This window comes from Scleropages formosus, chromosome 13 (assembly GCF_900964775.1).
Source record: "Scleropages formosus chromosome 13, fSclFor1.1, whole genome shotgun sequence".
Lineage (NCBI taxonomy): Eukaryota > Metazoa > Chordata > Actinopteri > Osteoglossiformes > Osteoglossidae > Scleropages > Scleropages formosus.
In genome coordinates this window covers 28560829-28583606 of record NC_041818.1, presented here as the reverse complement: position 1 = coordinate 28583606, position 22778 = coordinate 28560829, and the positions used below count along the sequence as shown (strand labels likewise).

At 54.4% G+C, this 22778-nt stretch overlaps 1 protein-coding gene across 5 annotated transcripts in view; it reads right to left on the bottom strand.

Annotated features, from left to right (window-relative positions):
• Nucleotides 1-22778, bottom strand: part of klhl4 (kelch-like family member 4) — a 68073-nt gene that overhangs the window by 11384 nt on the left and 33911 nt on the right. For 4 of the 5 annotated variants that reach the window (XR_001965185.2, XM_018733520.2, XM_018733523.2 and 1 more), the window contains 3 exons: nt 3838-4005; nt 2742-2878; nt 930-1126 (listed from right to left, as the gene is read on the bottom strand). Coding sequence is in view for 4 of the 5 variants with exons in the window: in XM_018733520.2 (XP_018589036.1) it covers nt 930-1126; nt 2742-2878; nt 3838-4005 (502 nt within the window). In the remaining variant the exon portion in view is untranslated. Of the gene's footprint in view, nt 1-929; nt 1127-2741; nt 2879-3837; nt 4006-5826; nt 6053-22778 lie in introns of those variants that run through there. The other variant, XM_018733521.2, reaches the window with a different exon arrangement.

Here is a 22778-nt window from a genome sequence, read left to right as displayed (position 1 = left end):
GCGTGTCATCCTGTGGCTGTGCGGCCTGAATCCCGGCACACGTCCTCGCCGCCCCTCGCCGCCCCTCGCCGCCGTCCCACAGTGACGCCGAGGCACGAGGCCCTGCTGGAAATTACTTCTCTTGACTCTTTTCCCGCTTCCCTCACTTCCCGACAACGTGTCTCAGCCACACGCTGTATGCGGTGCATTTTTCATCGAGTCGCAAAGTGGCCCATTTTCTCTGCTCCCTTCGCAATTTTTGGGACATGAGGAGTCCGGAAAGAATTTCACTTAATAGGAGAACAACGAGTCGCACCTGTGGGTTTGCGGCCTCATTTCAACAGAAGCCCCGTTCTTGTCCTCACCGGAGACCCTGCTCTCCGAAAGGCCGTTCGGAGCCGAGTGCCACGCGGTACGTGCAAAATACACCGTTGTGCAACACGCTGCGGCTTCGTCCGCAAGACGCGAAGCGCTCTTATTGTCCTCAGGTTGGACGCTGTTGTACTGCAGCGTGGCCATTTTCAGTGCCATTTTCACTTTGTCCAAATAAACAAACCAGCGTCACGAGTAAAAGCATTTAAATAACAAGTCATAACAACACCAGTATAGTATCACACATCCTTGTGGTTGCTGTTCTTTCTGCGGGTGTGTCAACATTCATTTTTTCAGTGAACCTCTTCTTCCAAGGTCATTACAGCACCGGGTTACATACAGCACGGTAGCGCTTACTGTTCACGTCGAGCACCTCGAACAAGAGCACCGCAGCAGAACGTGAGATTTGAACCTGAGTCTGACGAGAGGAAGGGGGAAACACTAACCGCTACGCCACCTGCTGTCCCCAGAGCTCCTTACCACATTGCACAGTAATTACTGCATAAAAAGGTCAGTCTTATGTCGCTCCCTGTCTGTTTGCTGTGAGGGTTCCCGTTCGCTACCCCGGTGCCACTTACCATGGTGTAGCTGTGGGCCACGTTGAGCAGCTCCACGCAGCCCTGGGCGTCGGCGAACGAGCGGATGCCCAGGCAGTTGGACGGGTGCAGCTGCTTCATCAGGAAGTTGCAGCAGACCTCGATGACCTGGGAGAGCTGCAGCAGGCAGGCGGCGGCCAGCAGGCTCTCGATGGTCTCCTCCTTGAGCTCCAGGACACCTGTCCGGCGGGCGGGAGACAGCGGGACACTTTCAGCTGCGCTCGCCGACACGCGTCAGAGCGCCGGTCCCACACGAGGCAGGCGCTTCGCTGTACGGGTGAGGTCGACACGCCTCCGTGAAGCAAAGGTCATCGAAACACCTGCAGAACCTTCCAGAAACAATGGTCCTTGTTCGGAGGCGGTTAGAGAACAAAGAGACACTTGAGAGCCGCAGGGGTTGGAGACGTCGCTTGAGTGACCGAGAGAAAAAAAATGGAGGGAGAATTCGTATTAGAGTTTTACCACGGTGCACGGTAAAACAACCACTGCCGTCGGTTCCTTGGAGTGCAGCGGCAGTGTGTATTTCAGTAGAAGTTGATGAGCTCGCGCTTGTCTGCTGGCCAGATTGATTGTGTCAGGTGCTGGAGAAATCAAAAGAATCCCACGCTGGAGTTTGCTCTTTGTTTCGGAGGGAAATGTAGTAAAATTGAGCCGAACGGTGAACTGCTTCGAAAGCCTCTGGTGTGTTCCATCGATTTGTGTGCGCGAATCCCGCCGGGCTGAACGCCGGCGCCACCGATCTACAAGCGCGTCATTCCGACCGGTTATTGCTCAATTAGAGCGACACCAATACAAGACCTGCACCCCCCGCAGCACAGCGAGAGCACTGAGCTCCTCCACCTCTGGACACTAAGTCGTCCCACTCAAGCGTCCAAAATCAGAAATCTTTAGCTTCTCAGCTTTGTCCCCGCTGTGTCCCTCAGAGCTGCTGAATTCCTCGCACACTGAAGAAGGGTCTCGAACCCATCTCTTTGAGAGCCGCTTCTCCCCTGTTCTCCCGCCAGCTCCATCAACGAGTCCAACACCATCTGCTACGATTATCTGTGTATTTGCTATTTGAATGTCGCTTCTATAGGAGCTACTGGAGGGATGTGAACCAACAACGTGATGGTGTCACACACGCATGCTGTGTGTCCATAGTCTTGTGTGTGTGTGTGTCTAAAGCTCTTTGTTGGTTGTGGATTCGTCTTTCTTTGCTCTGAATTTAGAGGAAAGAGTCTGAGAAATGAGTGAAAGTAAAAGTAAGTTCTCTCGAGGGTCCATAAAGACGCCCCAGTTTGAACGCAGACGTTGGCCTCCAGCTGAAATAATTTTGAACCCCGTTTGTTCCGAAGAGGGAACGCGACCCCCCGTGTCACATGAGTGCATGGAGACTTTCTGCTGCCTCCTCTGAGACGCTGGACATGAATGAGATCAGACCTCGAGTTCAGGAAGTGTGAGAAGTTGTGAGCTCGTGCGCAGAACTCGTGTTCCCTGAGTGCAGAGGGATCGAGGTGCGACGAGTCTGCCTCCCAAGGCCACGCACTTCCCAATGCTTCGCCCTGCCCCTGCCGGCGCCTTCACTCTCTTAGCGTGAACCTCAAACAGGGAAGCGAAAGCAGCGGTGCGCCTCTCCTGGGAGCGGGTGCACGTGGTAAACTACGGCAGGCGTGACACCTGGGGTGAACTGGCACACGTTCACGTCGAGGGAAAACATCCAGTTTCGCCGTCATGCGTGACAGATGATCGGCGCGTAGGGATGCTTGTTCTGGTCTCGCTGTTGCCGAGCAACGGAGGCGGTCGCCGAGGACTCACCTGTGTACGCGTAGTGCACCAGGGATCTCAGGGCCTCGGGATCCACTCCTTCCATCTTGATCTCCTCCTGCTTGGCCTCTCGTACGTCGTTGGTGAACATGGCGGCGAAGTAGTCGGAAACGGCGCTCAGGACCAGTCTGCAGCCGGAGCGGAGAGAGACCAGAGCGGGACAGCGGTTTGAACGCCGGAGCCGGGACCGAAACGAAGGGTCGCCGCTCCTTCCGTCATGACATGTTTACCGTAGACGTCTCCTTCGCAGGGACTTAACTATGGTTCGTTAGCATAGCGGGACCAGTAGAATACTGTAGTTTACCGCGTTTCCGAGCACCTACTGACACCGTCTGTGTGTTCACGCTGCGTGAAGGTGGGCCCTGCGGAGGGTGGGGTGCGCGTGTGCCGGGTGAACCCGCGGCGGCCCTGCGTGTCGGCGTCCCCAAGGTCCTGCTTTCACAGCACCGCGGCCGGATGTGTGTACAGGTCACAGCTGGGGCTTCACGCTCTCGTACGGAGCTCATCTCCGGGGCTTAGAGTCTCACGGGGAGAAACGGGAAGTAAATCGAAACTCCACTGAACCGTCTTGTGTGTTTCGGCCGCTGTCGTCACCGCAAAGCCTCGGTGACCGCGCCACAAACACGGTATTCTCTGTGACACTACGGGTGGGAGCTCTACGCGCTGAAGAAGCAGGACAGGAGACGCACAGACTCTCCGGACCGTGGTGCGGGAGAAGACCTTTAAGGACACAAACGGATGGATGTTGGATCAAATGAGGCCGGAAGTGTCACCGGAAGCTCAGATGATGACACTGATGAGGCTTTCACACTTTGGACACGTCACGAGAAGCTTGGACTCTCTCGAAACTGCATGATGACTGGGAAGGCCGAAGGAAGAAGAGGATGGGCAGCAACCGGATGGATGGACGCAAGCGGAGCGCAGAGCTTGCAGGCGAGAGTCTCCCGACGAGGTCGACGAGACTCGGCACGGACTTGACTTGAGACCCAGAAACACGGCATAGCGGCGTTCCCGCTAAGGCTCCGCGACGGCAGCGTCGGGTGACGTCATCCTTCCATCCATCCTAGTCGTGCGGAACCCTACTCACCTGTGGGCCGGGATCTTGTGGTCTCCGGCGATGAGCAGCACGTCGCACAGCTGTTTGTGCTGGAGGTAGTTCTCCATCTTGCGGAAGGTCTGCTCCGCGTGGTTCATGGCCTGGAAGAACTCGTCAGAGGAGTGCGAGCTCATCTTGGAGTAACTGCTTAGAGACAACCTGGAGAGACAAGAGAGGCCAGGTGAGAACGTCCCCTGTACCTGGCGCTAATCCACCTGCGTGTCAGAAGCGCACACCTGTCCAGCTGTGTCTTCCTGTAAGGCCTATTCCTGTGTTATGAACAGTCAAGCTGCGCGTTTTCAAAGATACACGTTTCAGTTTTCTCATTTATCCTCAGTTCGCTTTCTTCTGTTCTCTACAATTTCTGTCCGTTTGGGAACGACTGCGAGGTTCAGGTCCTTGTGTGACACATTCACATTCATTTATTTATTTAGCAGACTGTGTGTGTGTGACTTCCAGTGAACTCTATGCAGTGTTGTGAGCCCACACACCTTATTCACCGCGGTGACTTACACTGGTAGATACACTACTTACACTGGGTCACTCATCCATACATCAGTGGAACACGCTCTCATTGACACACTATGGGGGAACCTGAACAGCATGTCTTCGGACTGCGGGAGGAAACCAGAGCACCCGGAGGAACACGGGGAGAACATGCAAACTCCACGCAGACTGAATGGGAGTCGAACCCACACCCTCTCGCACCACCCAGGCGCTGTGAGCCGCCAGCGCTGCTCGCTGTGCCACCGTGCCGCCCGCGAGAGCGATTTTCTGTCACCCCCCTTCGCTGAGGACGGCGCCCAAAGGCCTTGGCACCAGGTGAGTCCTCATTCAGACGAGCCCTTGCGGCTGAAGCAGGGTGTGTGAGATGCGCTCCAGCAAACAGCCGCCCGCAAAACACACGCCTATCACACAGCATCACCCGCACGCACCAACCCCCACCCAGGAGGGTGTCGGGTCTCGACCGTGACGTCCGAAACACGATGGACGGGCGAAACGTGTCGCGACGGACACGTGCTCCCACGGGACGCAAACTGGAGTCCTTCTCCGCGGCGGCGCTGTAAAAAAGGAAAGGCTAATCCGTCTCCCGGCAGGGCGCCGCCAGATTACACAGCGCTGCACACACACTCATAATCCTCCCGCCGCAGGCAAATTATGGGCTCTGTTCTGTTGTCCTTCATGGAGAAAATCCGCATCTGCTTTTCAAATTGTCTTACGAAGCACGTGAGGAGCGCGGACGCCCTGCGAGAGGTTCGAGGAAAGAGCTCGTCGCGGTCGGCCTGCCCCGATAAAGGGCTCCGCCGCAGCAGGCCGGTCCTCGACGCGCCGCACCGTGTTTTACTGCGTCTCGGTGCGGGCGAGAGGACCGAAGCGACGCCGGCGCTGACCTCCGCCCTCTTCCGAGCTGCTGGACGAGCAGGCGTCGCGGTGCCGTCTTAGAGCGCCTCACGTGCTCAGGATCCCCGCGCGCCTCGTCCGGAGGCCTTTGTACCCTGGTAAAGGGCCGTCCGTTGGGTGCAAATCAAACCTGTAACGAGGCCCTTGAGCTGCCGCTGTGGACGGCTTTGCGTGTCGTTATTGCGCCGCTTTGTGCTGGTTGTGCCGCTTCCACCCTTTGCGTGTCGCTCTCAATGGGCGTGTGTGCGGCGCACGCGGGGAGGAAAAAAAAAATTAAAAATAAATAAACAAATAAATAAATAAATATCGCGGTGTATAAATAACCTTATTATGTTTGTGCGAATGCTGAGACGATTTCCACGCATTGCTGTTATCTTGCAGTCGTCTCAACAGCCCTCTCCTGTTTACAAATCACCGGCAGCCAACAGACTGTATCTTCGGAGGCCCCCGTGCCTGTCGGACGCGCGCCATGAATCAGCGCCGTAGCCTCGCCTCGGAAGCGCCGTAAACACAATCTGTTAAGTAAACCAACGGGCCGCCGGATAATTAACGGCTCCGGCGCTCGAGTCGAAATCGCACCTCGAGTGAAGCTCGATGAGCGGAACCGGGATCGATCCGGGGCCAAAGTGAGCCTTCGCGCCGACCGATTGACAGCTGTCCGTCACGGGTTCAAACTGACGCCTCTGCTCAGCCGTTTGCCGCCGAACGCGGCGCAGCAAGGCGGCGCGCTTCACCGTCCGCGCCGGAGTATTTCGCGCAGACACGAGGCCCATGCAGAACCGCCGGGCGATCGCCGACTACTGGAAAATACCCGGAAAACCGAATCGCGTTTCAGGTGCTTCATAAGCAGATACGGGCGTTCCTTGGGGTCCAGCCCGTTGATGTAGTTTCTTTCTTAGCACAGTTACATTTATCCATTTACGTGGTGCGAGGGGACGTGGGTTCCATTCCCCACTCAGTGTGTGTGGAGATTGCATGTCCTCCCCGTGTTCCTGTGGGTTTCCTCCAGGTGCTCTGGTTTCCTCCCACACTCCAATGACACCCACAGTGTGTGAGTGTGTGTGTGTTCCACTGATGTATGGATGAGTGACCCAGCGTATCAAGCAGTATAAGTCACCACGGTGAATAAGGTGCGCTGGCTAATAACACGACAGAGAGTTCACCGGAAGTCGCTTTGGAGAAAAGCGTGTGATACATAAATAAATGCAACGTGATCCCTGCGTCCAAGGTGACCTGCAGTGTGAGGTTTGTGCACTGAGCTCCTTTCACCGATTTGCACAGCAAGGTAATTTTTACTACATCACTTCATGATAAGTGCTTCCATGAAAGGTACCAGAGCGACAAAGGGGGTTCAGACCTGGAACGCTGAGCTGGAAGCCAGTGACCGGAAGCAGCGAAAGACACGCGCGATGTGTGTGAAATCAGTGCGTTGATACTTGTAACTGTGCTCCTCACACATAGACAGGATTCTCAAAACAACATCCGTACCATTCTGTTATTATCCTTGTTTCTATAGCTCTCAGAGCGCAACCCTGGATGCCGAAACGTAAGGTGACGCATCCAGCAGCGACGCAGCTCGCTGCCCCCGCGCCCACTTCTGTATTCATAGACTTTCCCCTCTTCTCCACGCGCTGCAGCAGGTTCCTTACGTAATCTTTCTCGTTTTCTCAAAGAGCGGCTCTTGAGGAACACGGAGCAGAGCTCGGGACGCACGTGCCGGGCATCCGCCTCTCACGCCCCTGCCAAGACACACGTGTTCCAGCTTAGGCCACTTTGTCACTTTCGCGAAGCTCTTTTCACTCTGCGGAGGGAAGTGGAGGGTGAAAGTGTCACACTTTGCGCTTTACGCCACGGTCTGCACGCAGCAGGATGCGCGTGTTCTTCTCGCAAACCCGTTCGCACCCCGCACACGTCTACCTGCGCTCCCTGATGTCGAGCGTCTGCGTTTTTACAGCTTTCATCACATTTCCACCGGATGAAAGGGGGAACGCAGCATCTAGCAACATGGCGACCGAAAGTCTCGGGCGTTCGCGCTCGGCGCCGGCGCCGGCGCCCTTATGTAAGCAGGCGGCGGAAGAAAAGACGGAGCGAAACGGAATCCTGCCCGAGCGGCTCATCTCCACCGATGGCTCCTCCTTGGATTAAAGAGCGAGAGTGAAGAAAAACAGGGCAGCGCAGAGACCGGCTTATCGGCTAATTGTGCGTCGATCATAATGGATTCTACCGTTTCTTAGGCTCCCCTTCCGACGCTCCTCCAAACACACCGACGCACCGCGTTTCGACTGAGCAGAATTAGGAAGGGAAGGGGCCGGGGGCTCGCTGTAATAATGAGCTACATTCTTTCTCATCCCCAGATATTAGACAATGAGAGAGCTTGTAATTATCCATGTGAAGCAAGTGCCGAGGTTATTTGCCGAAACGGTGCGCCCGAGTCCCAGCGCGGAAGCGTCGAGCAATTACGGCTGCTGTCTGCGATTGGATTGGCATTAAGAGCATCGGTCCTCGACGCTGCTGGCGAGCGCGACGCGCCGCTCTGGCGAGAGCCTGATAAACCCGCGAACGGGCTTTATCTGAAGTTGCCGCTCATCCAGCTGTTGGCTTGCTTCAAAGGCGCCGGCGTCGCGGGCCGCGCAGGGTGCGTGTCGGCCTGCTGGCGAGGAACGCGGCGGTCGCGTTTCGTCGGAGGCACCGATCAAAGAGCGGCTCGTTGCCCGTGGCAACCGACGCTCGCATCCGGGCGAACGGGCATCCCCGGGAGAGCCGACCCTCTTGCCGCTGGGGCCAGATCCGCATAATCGGGTGCGACGAGCTGACGAAACGCGCGACTCGCGCCCTTCGTTTCGAAGGACATCGTCGCTCCTTGACGCTCGCCGCTACGGCTGGAGAAGAATCCCGCAGGAGCCTTTGTGACGAGACGGAGACGAGGAGGCTGCGCACGTTTTGTCATCGCCTCGCTGGAGACGAGCGCCCGGAGGCCATCCTCGCCCTCCCGGCTCCCCGGCACATGTCATTAGGCCCGGCGTTCACCGCGTTCGCCGCTGTTTCTGTAGCGCGGCACAAACGTTCCCGGCGGAACGGAGCGGCGCGGCTCGGACGCGCGCCTCGCGGCCTGACCTCGACGCCGCCGTCGAGCGCCGCGGTGAGACACGAGCCGCAACGTAAGAACTGCTCCGCCGCTCGGGCTGCTGCCAGCTACGCTGTGAAGAATTAGCACTGAGCCCCGGAGCTCAAAAGGATCCGGAAGCACTTTCCGGGGCTAAATGTCACTGTTTGGCGCTGGATCCCAAAGCCTCCCCCGGGGTGCGCCGTGACTCAGACGCTGGGGTGACAGAGGGCCTCTTTGCAGCCCGCAGCCCGCAGCTCTTCCCCAGCGACTCCGGTTAAAGCGACATTTGAGCCTCGGAGATTGTGAGCGCGGCGAAATGTCAGGACGGGATACGGCGAACTGGAGCGTTGGTGGGAAACGCAAAACCACATGCGGTGAAGTATTTATATTGCAGGCTGGAAAAATAACTAAACATGTATAATTAATGAGCTGCGTTGCAAGATCCAAAGCCTAAAGTGTGGGAGCATAAACTTTTAATCGCAATTCCAAACTAATTACTTGCAGCAGTGCAAATGGAAAGAGCTTGGCTCACAGCAAATGTGTTTGTTAATATGAAAAAGTGGAGAAGGAGGGAAACGCGAGGCTTTGCGCTCGGAAACGTGCCCTCCCTGCAGGTCTGCTCGTTGACGCGCGCTCAAGCGCTCAAGCGGCCCGCTCGTCGCACCAAGGCCGGGTCCCCTTCGCCGACCCGAACCCAAGCGCTGGCTGGAGACGCCGTAGACGGAGCTCACGCGGGTGCAGGAGGGCTGGGCTCCCGTTCCGAACACAGTAGGGCTCATTCGATGGGTGAAATCAGCCCTTTGGCCAATTCTTGCTGCGGGGGGGGGGGGGGCACATTACTACTGTTTCTTACGGGAAAAAAATACTACGGTACATTTGTATACACACACACACGTTTTCAGAACCGCTGGTCCCATACGGGGTCACGGGGAACCGGAGCCTAACCCGGCAACACAGGGCGTAAGGCCGGAGGGGGAGGGGACACACCCAGGACGGGATGCCAGTCCGTCGCAAGGAACCCCAAGCGGGACTCGAACCCCAGACCCACCGGAGAGCAGGACCGTGGTTCAACCCACTGCGCCACCGCACCCCCTACATTTGTATATTTACATTATTATATTATTGCATACTTATTATGAATATATTTCTAATATATTTATACTATCTTCAGTTTTCTCTGCCTTTGCAGCCTTGCCCTATGAATTTTGCACTTTCTTCTCAACTTTTTCCAGGAGACGTTTGGATCACGGATCTTTATGACATAAAGAGATGAAGATCACAAGATCACTGCATGTGTTTGCAGGAGATGGACGAAGGACACTGATGGACGCGATGCTGTTAGAGGGGCTGTGCAGGGTTACTGAGAAACATTTGATACAGGAGCACCCTAACCCTGATCACGATAAGCGGTTCATGAAAATGGGTGGATGGATGGATGGATGGATGATCTCGATTTGACTGTGACATCAACACTTTATTTACACTCGTCTAGTCTTTGTTTCCAGGGTAATATAAAGGTTAATATGGCAGATTTAGCTAGAAAGTCACCAGACTGACACCACCGAGGGACAACAACCTTTTGCCTTTGAGACACCAGCTGTACATCTCTGCCCCGGAACGTGTGATACGAGCTGATCTACAGAAGGAAAAGTCTGTTTCAGGAAAAAATCCGTTTCTAAGAGGCAGTATTTCACACTACAGAGCTCAGTTATACATGGAGTGAGTGTGTTTGCACCACCAGAGCTTTTGTTTTCTCTTTCTTCTTTGGCCTGAGAGCTTTTCGTTTTCCTCTCCTCATTCGCCAGATGGCTTAACTGGAGAACGGCACAAGAGCAAACGGAGTTCTCCATTTCCTCCGTGGCTCCTTTTCGCCGTCACTGCTCTGAGTCGTCTGTGCTGCTGTTCGCCTCTCCGTGTCTCCCAAAGTGTTGTGCAAAACCGAACGGAACCGAACGGAACCGAACGGAACTGAGGAGCGGTGCCGCGGCTGTCGAAGGGAAAGCAAAGCTCACTGTAAATGATGCTTCTCTGTCTCTCTCTCTCTCCTGATGCCTTCAGTCTGAAAAGTGAAAACCTGCTCCACGCAGCAGAGAAAGCAAGGGGTACAGAAATATGGCGAAGGAGTCGTTCCGCATTACAGTTTCCGCACCATCATCTCACGCCGATGATGTTTCGTGCTCATTGTGAGATTTGTGCCATTTGTGTCGGACGTCTCTGTGAGGCTGAAGAGAAACGTCTGCCTCGTGGACGATAAAGTGAAGAACGAAGGCAACGTGCCGATGCCGTGGGGCCGTCGCGCAGCGCAGCGACACGGGTTCGATTTTATAGCGAGAACAGTAAGTGTGGGCCGGCTCAGCGCGACCCTCGGTGACACCGCAGTCCCGAGTGCACAAAGAAGCGGTTAAGGTGCGGCTCGGCTCTACCCGCAGCGACACGTCCTGCTTTATTTGCTCCTTCCCTGGAACACGACCCCTTTTTCACGGAAAGCGCGTGGTTGCGTTCGCATCTTGTCGCCGCACAGCTCTGGCACAAAAACGGCCTCGTTGTTCCGTCGTCGCACCTAATTAGCGGAGTTATTCCCGCATTGTTTAAAATGTATTAACGCTGGAGATTCAATGGCCCCCTCGGTGCTTTTCCTCAGGGGAGCAGGCAAGAAATAACAAAAAGCTCCGATAATTAGTGGGGCGTTCCTGTCTGTCTGAGTCCCGCCGGGCGCCGAGGGACGTCTCAGACCGCGGCCCACGGAGCTGTGCTCGCTGCGCGGAGGGAAAAGGGAAAAGTGCGTTCGCCAGCTACGTCGGTCCGCTCTCCGGCTCACCGGAGGAGTAGAAAATCCACGTCAAGAGGAAGGCGCGTTACGGGACGTCCGGCTGCCTCCGCTCCGGTCGCCGTGAACCGCGCACATCAGGCGAACCCGTGCGGAGACCCAGGCGCCGGAGCCCAAGAGCCTCGCGTTTACCTGGCGCTGTCTTACAATGGACACGATGCTGGAAAGCCTTCATCTTTATCCTCTAGTGTCCTACAGCACGACCCAAGTGGGACTGCGCTCTTCAAGAGCCACTTCTCTCCTGACAGTTCCATCAATGAGTCAAACACCATCTGCTACGATCATCTGCGTATTTGCGCTTTCAATCTAAGGTCCGCAGGTAGAGTCGAATGAGCTCCTTCTGCCCCTCAGAGGTGCTGAATCCCTCCCATCAAAACCATCCGCTATGCATTCCGTGCATTCGCTGTTTTGAATGTGACTTCTATAGGAGCTACTGGAGGGATGTGAACCAGCAACATGGTGGTGTCGCACACAAGCTGTGTGTCCATAGCCCCACGTGGGTGTCTAAAGCTCTCCGTCTGCTCTCGATGCCCTGTTCGCTCTGAGCTGTACGTCGCTAAACAATGTAACTGGAACTGCAGCGGAGGATGGTGAAGATGCTTCTTACAGTGTGAGATGATCGTGGTCCATAGAGAATCAGAGCGAGCGCGACGGCAGCTGCGAAGGGCGTCTGATAGCAGCTCACCACTGGCTTCCTGCAGCAATCAGGACACGTAATAAAACCTTCAGCTGAGTTATGGCTCAATTTGGCACAGCTGCACCTACACTGCAGAAGCCCAAGGTGCTTTGTTTGTATTTCTCCTTTAAATGTCTACTGGAGAACATTGTGTTACCGTTTTATTAGATTTCGCCTCTCCGGTGTAATTATAAGAAGCTCTACAGGATCATGTACATCTAAAGCGGACTGACAGGCCTTGTGCCGGATGCTGCACGGCGGCGCGGCACCCACTGATGGATCGCCTCCACTGTAATTACTTTCCTCATGAATAGTTTTAATTAGCTGCGACTTTTTCGCTATATTCCACCTGCCATGGAGCCCATTGCCTGCTTACCGCACTCCTTAAATAATTCACACCTCCACGTTACCCGTGCTCAGGAGCTCGAGGAAGTGACGCGGCCGGCTCGGCTCCTCCGCGGCTCGAGCGCATATTTACACGACACGCCTTCGGGAAAGAAACGCTGAGTCAGGGAAAAACGCTTTACGGCGAGTCCCGTGCGACAGCCGCTCGTGCTTTTCTGAGTCTTTTTAAGACATATCAGTTCCGGGGCAGCGATGGTAAAGTGGGCAAACAACCCAACTCGGATCCTTGGCCTGTGATCCCAGGCTGCTTCTACCGAACCAACGGCCATGGGTTTCAAGCTCAACCCCCGATGGACATAAAAATCACAATTTGTCAGGGCAAATCGCCTGCTGTGTGTATGTGGATGGACGTCAGCAGGGTGGGACACACACGCCCTTTACCACTTCCTCACCCTAACCCTGACCCTCCACCTCCGTTCACGCAGTTCTGGGTGGAATGAGGTTCTTCTGTCCCTCGGAGCTGCTGAATCCCTCCAATATTGAAGAAAAGTCTCGAACGCATCTGTTTGAGAGCCACTTCTCTCCTGACCTCCTGACAGCTCCATAAATGAGTCCAACACCATCAGCTATCATTATCCGTGTATTTGCTGTTTGAATGTCACTCCTGTGGGAGCTACTGGAGGGATGTGAACCAGCAACACGCTGGTGTCATACGCACAAGCTGTGTGTCCACAGTCCTGTGTCTAAAACTCGTCGCCTGTTGATGCTCTTCTGTCTCCTATGTTGTCTACTTTGCTCTTTAGAAGCGTGTCTGTATAGAGACTCAGTGCGGACTCTATAGAGATACTTGCAGGAAGAAGCAGCAGCTGAAGCTGAAGCAGAAGCCGAGGAGAGACGTGCCAAGGGGACCCCGAGCTGGACCGTTGCTCTCCAGGCACTTTCTGTTAGCCAATAATGTCCTGAGTCTGAGGAGCGGCTGCGGGGCCGAGTCCATGTGCAAAGAGGCGAAGGACGAGCCGCCTCCCTCCCATCAGCCCTCTGCGGTTCCGCCGATCAAACGGGCTCTTTGTAACGGAAATAATTATTTTCATATTCTCGTATGTTCAGAAGGCGCCTCCTACGGGCATTATTTATTTCTCAGCCGTGTTAAAATGTGCGTCTGGACTCTGCTCCTGCTGCTGTTTCCCAATGAATTATGGATGAAAGACTTTTTGTGGAGATTCTGCTCTCTTTTCGCTCTCATCACAGGGACTCGAACCCTGCTTCCTCCTCTGCTACCTTTTCCTGCTCTCCTGTTGTACAACGACACGTTTGCGACGCATCTGACCGACCCCATTCGTCTTTTTCGGCCACTCGCGCACGTACAGCGCTCTATTGTTGGGTCTAGTCCCGTGCCGGAGGGCAACGTCATCCCTGGGCTCCGCACCTGTCACCCTCCTTAGTGAGAGAGCGGCCCTACGGAGAGGGGGGTCCGAGCCCCTCGACCAACACACGGGTGCAGGACAAAGGGAAGGAGTGAGGAATGTGTGTGCAGTTCAGGGGGAGGGAAAACATGAAAACAGACAGACAGACACACGCACACACACACACAGAGCAAGAAGTGCACAGCGCTGCGGTTTTCCAGCGTTAACTGGGTTTTAACTCTTGTTTATCATTGCTGGTAAATGGAGAAGCGGTGGGGATCCATGAGGCCCTCGGCGCTCATCTGCGCCATAAACAATATGGTGCCTTTCAGGCGTGTTTAATAAGTGTGTTTCCTGCGGTTATCCCGACCCCCCCACCCCGTCGCTCCCGCCACTATTGATTTTCCCTCATTTTCAGATGTTCACAGAGATCCTTTCAACTGTTCACTCTGCTCCAGCAATAACCGCAGTATCCGTGCCCCACGCCGTTCACCGCCGCCACCGATACCACATAGACCCCCCCAAGCCCATGGTAACAGCAGTAGAACCATGGTAAACTAAAACGGCAGAGTTTCACATAAGCACAAGGAAACCATTCTGAGAATGAAATGCATTTTCTGTCCTCGATAAAATATAAAAGAGTGAACTGCTCAGATTTAAATTTAAAACAAAAATATCTTGTCGGGGGGGGCGTCCTTCAAAAGCTGTTCTGCTCAGGGCAACGAAACACGAAGCACAGAGACCACAAGATCAATGGTCTTCGCAAGAGCTTTGAAAGGTCCAGCATGGAAAACAGCAATTAAATGGAAAGCTGGGAAGGTCAGTGAATATTGGCCTTGTGTGTGGCAATGCTGTAAACACACACACACACACACACGTGTGCATAAGGAAGCGCCTTGACCTTTGTGTGGCTGATATACATAACAGTAGAGAGCCAGTTGCTCTGGATCACGAGCCTTCATCCTCCTCAGTGGGACACCTGAGCTTGGGGTTAGGGTTAGGGTTAGCATTAGGGTTAGGTAGGAAGGAGGGACCCGAGGACTCGCAGCAGCAGGTCTTGGGTTCTTTTTACTTCTCTCTACACTCAGTGCACAAAGACAGTTGCGACCAGAAGTCAGTTTGTAACTCGATTTGTTTGTAAATCCAACCACTATGCGTCAATCAATGAACACTTCATATCAGAGGCTATGAAAAAGGCTTTTTGTCTTTTATTCTATGCTCATCAACCGTTTGTGCTGTGCAGGGTCAGTGTGTTTCAGAGTCTGTCCAGGGAACACGGGGCGGGAGGCAGGGGACACCGCCGACGGGACACCAGTTTGTTGTGCGACTTGTATTTTGTTGTCTTTTACTAAGTGGAAACAACATGAGAAAACATTCGTCGGCATCTGGTCACTTTCAGCTTATTTTACTATCTGTACATCTTTATTCCTCTCTTCGGTGATTGCCTAACAGCAGAGCCGTACCTTGATTTATTTGTTCTTGGATATTGGCATAATCAATAAAGAATATGCTGTAAGACTTTTAATATTTTATTGACCCCGAGCTACATTAATATTAAAACTTAAGAAAACCAAAAATAAAAACGCATAATTTCCAGAAATCTTTATTCAGTGCTGAACGTGGACTCGTTCACCGCATAAACATAATAATACATAATACTTGAAAATGAACAGATGAAAAAACATTTTTGAAAATAAATGAGAACAAATATTTGTTCCGCTTGAAAATTCGCAACTTGAATGTCTGTAACATGAGGACCTTCGACTCCTCTTACATATTCAGGCCTCTCATAATGCGCCAGAAGTGACTCACTATGACAGGAGACCCTCTGCTCCTCTGAACGTCACACACCGACACTCATAAATATGCGATGAACCCGGACCCTCAGAGGCACCGAAACACACGCTCGCACGGCCGCAGGTACAGCTGTCACGGCATGTGAGACACGACATCCGGAAGTGACACGGGTTCGCCGCTCGTCCTTTGGGAACCCGACTCGCTTTACCCAGAATGCCCTTCTCCAGGGCCGCTTTCAGCTGCCGTCTCTAATGTGAGGAACAACCCGGTCGCTGCGACCGTCGCCTGGAGAAGCTCGTGTGAACCGGCCGTCTCCGGTCTGTCTACGTGTCTCCATCGGCGGTGCGATCCGACTCAATTTAGAGTTTGTCCAGAGAGCCCGGGTTCGAGGTGCCCATTCACCTGCTCTTGGGGAAGGGGACGAGTAAACGTGCACTCGCAAAACAGCTGTTGCGTGTTGCAGTTAAATGCAAGTTGCATTTATTTATCAGACACTTTTCTCCAGAGTGACTTCCAATGAACTCTATGTAGTGTTATCAGTCCACACACAGACACACACCTTATTCACCGTGGTGACTTACACTGCTAGATACACTACTTACAATGGGTCACTCATCCATACATCGGTGAAACACACTCTCTCTGTGTTAATCGCACACTATGGGGGAACCTGAACAGCATGTCTTTGGACTGTGGGTGGAAACCAGAGTAAACCCACAGACACAAGGAGAACAAACAAACCTCACACAGACAAAGTGGGAATAAAACCCAGATCCTCTCGCACCACCCAAGTGCTATAAGACAGCAGCGTTACTCGCTGTGCCACCGCGGACATTTCTGATGTCTAGAAATAACGTCGACAGATCACTGCCTGTATCTTTCACTGCCGCTATGGAAGTACGATGATGACGGAAGAAAAGCGCCCTTGTGCCGAGTGACCAGTGTGAAAACGGTACATGTGGTATTTCCACAAGTTCTTGTCAACTTTCTTCGTGGTGTGCTGAGCATCACTTGCACACAGTTCTCCAGCAGAGCGACGGCAAGGAACGGCAAGTCTTTCTGGAATGGAGCTACATGAGTGAAAGAAGTGGTCAGTAAATCTAGAATACACACACACGCACGCACGCACGCACACACACACACTTTCAGAACCGCTTGTCCCATACAGGGTCACGGGGAGCCAGAGCCTAACCCAGCAACACAGGACATAAGGCCAGAGGGGGAGGGGACACACCCAGGATGGGACGCCAGTCCGTCGCAAGGCACCCCAAGCAGGACTCGAACCCCAGACCCACTGGAGAGCAGAACTGTGGTCCAACCCACTGCGCCACCGCACCCCCTAATTAAAACAAGTCAACTAATTATTATTTGTTTCTGTCCACGAGATCGGTAGTTCTGCCCCCCCCCCCCGCAAGGCTGAGCGGACCCTCATTCGAACCCTTTCTCCAGAGCGCAGGGAGGCTCACCAACTGCACGCGCCACTCGTGTGAGACACACAGCGTGGACAATGAAACAGCGCGGGCTGAGCAGAACCGTCGTCTCGGCACGCGAGCGCGTCTGAAAAGAAGCCAAGGAGAAGTGGGCGGCGATCCAGCCGTTGGCACCGCGTCGCAGCGCCGCTCTAATCGCTCCACAAACGGGCCGCGAACGACAATCATCCCATAACGCACGAAGGAGCAGCCATTGGTCGCGCTGCGAGTGACCGCGCGGTCACACTCGGGTCTCCGCTCAGCTCCCGGTCGAGTCCAGACGGTAGTACGTTGGTTCGTGGCCCATGGCAGCTTTTGCCTGCAGCATGAGGAGAAGAAGTGATGCTCCTCCAGAGCGTGCGTCACATCTTCGTATTTCCAAAGCGGTTTACTTTTGTTTACCTTTGTTTACCGCTCTGCAGTAAGCCTTTCCGACACGTTCGCTGCAGGACCCACGGAAACGCTCCAACAGGAAACCGGCTTCCGTTGTTCCCATCTCCTCTACCGTCTCTAACTGTTCTTCTCCCTCTCCTGCAACAGCTCTGTGTTCACGCTGAACTCAAGTGCACCTCCAGGGTTGTGGGTTTCAAGCCCACCTGTGTATCTGGACCTACAGCCTTCTGGAACATTCTCCTCATTTTCAAATGAGCTTCCTGCTCTCCGGAGGCACCAGGTGGCTTCGAATCCCATGTTCCACTGCAGTAGCCGTGATCAAGGTACTTACCCTGAACAGATACAGTACAAATTACCCTGCTGTAATGTAAAACCTCCCACTGTACATGACTCTGGAAAGAAGTGTCGGTAAACAAAAGAATAATTATAAACAGGACGGCAGAATTATGCTCACATTCAGCTCAGTTCGCCTTTATCTGACATTTTTCTCCCAAGTGACTTACAGTGATTTACTCGTTTATACAGCTGGGTAATTTTACTGGAGTAATTTAGAGTAAGTACCTTGCTCAAAGGTACTATGGCAGGAGGGAGGACTCAACTGTACAACTGTTGGGTGCAAAGGGACCATGTCTAACCACTACGCTACCAGATGCCCTAGATTATGAGTTTGCCTATGAATACCGTGGTATCTGTCTGTGCCTGGTGGACGGACCTCGGTGCCTCGGTGCTGAGCAGGAGGACACCGGAGCGGCGCAGCCCCACGGTGACAACGAGCAGATCAGCACTGCTTGCTCTTCACCGGAGAAGCGCGGTTTGAGGGATGCGAACCCAGAGGGAGCGGTCACCTCCCTCGGCGGCACACAGACCGCAACCGCCCCCTGCGGTCATACCCTCGAGCGTTCGTGCCTTTCGTACGGCTTATTGATCTACGGGAATGTATTCGCGGTCCGGTTCACACGCCTCCACTGAATTACATCAGCAGTCAGCGCAAAATTTGTGCAGAAGTACTTGAGAGAAGGGTGTCCTGCCCGGCGTCGGCGACCCGGTGCTCCTCGGGGGGGGTCTGCCACATGGGCATTAGCTTGCAGAGAGCGTCTCCCACACACCAGATCCCCTCCGCAGTCTAGCAGATGGTGTGAAACCACGACAACAGCTGGGGAGGGAGCGCAGCCCCAGCTGGCCTGGACCCAACAGCCATTGCCAAATGAAGGTGCCGCTGCGTGCTGATGGATCGATGCCCTGCGTGGGTGTGCAGATGACCCAACCGTGGGTTACTGAGTAAACATTTATGTTTGTTATTACTGCTCTTTCCTTCCTCCAAAGTGACTTGCAGTGTTACGCCACTTACACTGATTTACCCATTTACAGAGCAGGGTGATTCTCACTGTATCGCTTTTGGGTTAGTGCCTCTATCAAGGCAACTGGAGTGCTAGGTGGGATTCAAACCCGAGTCCTTTGAGTGTAAAGCCACAGCTCTAACTACAGCGCCCCCTGCTGTCAACACGAAGGCTGAGCTGGAGAGTGTCGTACGGGAGTCGCCTGGGGGTGGGCTCGAGGAACCGCGGTAAGAGAACGGTGGCCCCTCCTGTTCCGGGTCCCCTCCCGTAAAGCGATCGCTCACAGTTCGGGACCCTAACACTCCTCCTCCCCTTCCCCGGTTTTCGAGCCGCTTGCCGACCGGCGTCCTCCGCACGGACTTAGCGATGGCGGAGGCTGGATGTTGGATCGAGTCAGGTGGGAACGGTCAGCCGACAAGACCGAGGTGTTGGACGCATCATGAGGAGGCTGAACTGGATGCTGGTGATGGGAAAGGTGGAGGAGAACGAAGAGGAAGAAGAGGGCAAGCAGTAGCCAGACGGACTCAGTCACAGGCCCAGGGACACACCCAGGTAGCACAGTATCGAATTTCTGTACAGTTCATAGCCCGCCCCCAGCATGGAACAACAACAAATGCAGGGAAGAACAAAGACCATCTTGCCTGGGCTCCCTGGGGGTAAAGAGGGTAAAAGCACTGGAAAAGGTGTGTCTTTAATGAGACACCTGTGACGCCGAATTATTGTGACACAGGTGACATGAGGCACTCGCTCTGAAACGTCCTTTTGTGCCCTTTCCCATGTTCTCCACGTCCATCAAAGCTCATTTCTCCCAAATTCCCAGTGCAGTGTTTCCTTCCACACGCACAGCGCCCCGTTTCCCTCCTTTAGCCCCACACCCCCCCGGTGAAGAGAGCGACGGGAACACGGATCCTGAACCGATGAGCGCTGCATTATTCATGAGGGCTGAAAGTCTGAAACCTTGCAGTCACATTATGAGAGAAGGGCAAATATGGTCTAAACATAGTGCCTGCCTGACTCTTCCCCCCATCGCCATGGCGACAGCGTCAGCACGCCAAATCCCGATTAATTCTTTTCCCAAAATATTTTATTCATTGCACAGGACGGCACTGGCTACTTCACAGCTTCTTAATGACGCGCCACCGCAGGGAAATCACACACATTTTTTTAGACGAGCCCTTGCTACCAGGCGACACCGGGCTGCGCGTTTTCGGCTAACGAGGCTCTGCGGCGGAATATGTAACCCGGTGAAAAATACGAAAAGAGCCACATCGTTGTCCCTCGGAGCACCACCGTTCCACACTAAAGACGAGTGACAGGAACGCTGGGCCGCGAGCCCGCATCCCGCCGACAGGCCCGCAGGAGCTCGTGCGAATCCGTGTCTTTTTGGCCGTCCGACATCCCAGGAGAGACGGACACCAAATTGTACGTCGTTTGCCAGAAAGCCTGCGGTGAAAACACCCCCAGTTTGGTAACCAGCTGCCCCCGCTTGCCTCCGGGGACCGTTTTATTTCCTGCTCAGCGGCACGGTGCCTGGCTTTAATGGTCCCTTGGCGTGAGGGAGTGTAAACCTGGCCACAGGGGGTGTCTCAAAGCATTAATTACACTAATGGGGGTAAGAGGAGAGAGCGTCCCTGTCAAGGCGCTACCTGCCCCATTAAGTACACCGATAATTTACGGTTTCTATGGTGGCGAGACATCGAAGAGCATCACGAGTGCTCCGTCTGTACTCGATGATTGCTTATCGGAGGACTTATTGCATCATATCCTGTCTGCGGCGCGAGGCTCCGCGCCGCTGACACCTTGTACCGGACCGGGTAATTCTGGGATTTGAACCGGAAACCTTTAGGCCGCCAGTCAAGGTCCTCGGCCGCCCTTTACCGTCAGAAACCGCGGTTCAGCGCACAGCCGCTTTCCTCCCGTCGGCCCTTCCGTTCGCTGGCGGGTCGCGCTCACACCAGCCGACCATCTTGTTCGGTCGCAGAACCACTTACGGACACTGAGCGGCGAAGCAGGAACCGGCTCTCTGAGCCTCGCAGTGGGATGTGATCCCTTCGCCATGCAGCGCTATGGTAGTAAAGCCACCTCCACCGGGGGGCTCCTGCGGCGCTCACACCTCCTTTCATTTAACTATTTAAATTCCTGCATTTTTAAGTGGACTGCTGTGTGTGGAGTGGAGGGGTGAAGGAGGAGCTCCCCGGGGCGGTCAGCATCGACAGCGGTCCCCTTCCTTCGGCCGTGACCGCAAATGACCAGATAAATATCAGATCAGGGTTTTACTTCCTCCAGCCCTGGGATTCACTGGCTGGGCGTGACAAACCCATCACGCTGCTTTCACTGTTTTACCGCGGTGTTGTCAGTGCCTCCTCTCAGGAGACTCTCAGACATGGCAGCAGCAGCGAGGAGGAGGAGGAGGAGGAGAACGGAGGCGGGTTTCAATTAAAATGTGAGTGAAAGACGGCTGGAATCCTGTGTGTAATGGAGCGGGATTGACGTGGAGGCGAGCGAGACGGCGCAACGTGGCCAAGCAGGACACGTCCCACACAGCGGCTGTGGGGGGGGGGGCTCCGATACGTGTTTCACATATGAAATTCACATCTGCTTCATATTTGAACTGCTGATGTTAACCAAACACACACTCGCACTCTCACACACAGAGACACGCGCACCACCTTTCCTTGGAAAGCACTGGTTGTAGCAACTGAGCTGCTCTACATAAAGAGAATGATAGTAGCGGCGGCTTCATTCATAAACCAACACGATGAATGAAGTATTTGTGTTAAAACTGCATGTCCAGGGACTCAAGCAGCTCCTGTTTCCTGTGTGCTGCTTTTGCTCCACATGGGCCTCCCACATGAAGGTCAGTCGATAGCGGCGGTGGCGGCTTCGAGAAAAACCACCGAAATGCAGCTCAGCCACGCAACCGCAGAGCACAGGCCTCCGAAGTGAGGCGCGACGTAGGGGGGCCCGCCGGGCCGACGATGATGGATGACCTTCATTTCACGCTTTTTGCAGCGACGGACCGCAGGCGCCCTCCATGTGGCTTGATTTACGGTCGGTGGCACGGTGCGCGCGGGCGGCACTTCCAGCTCGCAGTGCGAGGTATTGATTTTAACACCCAAGGACACGCTCCCGAGGAGGAGGCCGCACGAGCCGCCCGCCAAGGGACCCGGGTCCCTAAATCGTCCCCGAGACGACGCAGCAAGGCACCGCGCGCTCGAGAAAGCGCAGCTCAGGACTGCCGTCCGTTGGAAGCAGCGAGACGAGGCTGACGTCAGCGTCCGTCGTCTCAGGAACGGGACTCGGCGCACCGGCCGAGCCGAGCAGCACGCGCACAAATTCACAAAGAGCAATTTAAATGCGGCATCGAGCATCTTTGTAGATCACCGCCCCGCTCGTCCGCTTCCCGGTGGGGTCTCTAATTGGAGCCAATTCCTGGCATTTACACGTCTCCCGACTTCACACGCGCTCCAAATACCGCAAATAAAAGGCAACATATGCCGGGCAGACCGCTTCCGCCAATTCCGTCAAACTCCGGGCAGCTTCCCCATTTGAATCGAACTCCTCGAACACCATGTTATGGAAATGCACGTATTTTCAGTGGTTCAGCGCCTGCATGCAAATGTGAGCCCCGTGTGCGAAACAGGGGAGTCCAAGAGCCCTGAAACGCCTCCGAGAGACAAGCGACCCACTGCATGGAGGAATATCCCCGCAGTCCAGGGCTGTCTGCAGGCAGGCGGATGGAGGTGAGACGTACGAGGAGCTCACGCCTGCTCCGGGTACGAGGAGAGGGCCCTGTTGTCGCTGGGAAACCCTTCTAAAACACGACTAAATGAGTTAGAAACAGCTGCTGCTCCCTGATGCTGCTGATTCAATAAGCAGATGAACCAGACACTGAGCAGCCAGGGCAAGAAAGGCGGTAAATAAGAAAGGCGCTTTTGGGGTTTTACCGTATTTGTCACACATCTGTTGTATGGTCAGCCGGTGTGTGACAACGAATGGTCTTGTCGCTCTGAAGTGTGTTTGTCACAGATCATGGGCTCCCAGCTTTCAAGAAGCTGATTGACTTCAAGTAAAGCAGTAGAGCACTTAGCACTGGAGTGTGTGTGTGTGTGTGTGTGTGTGTGTGTGTGAGTGTGTGAGTGTGTGTGAGTGTACAAATCACCTCCATGTTGTTTATC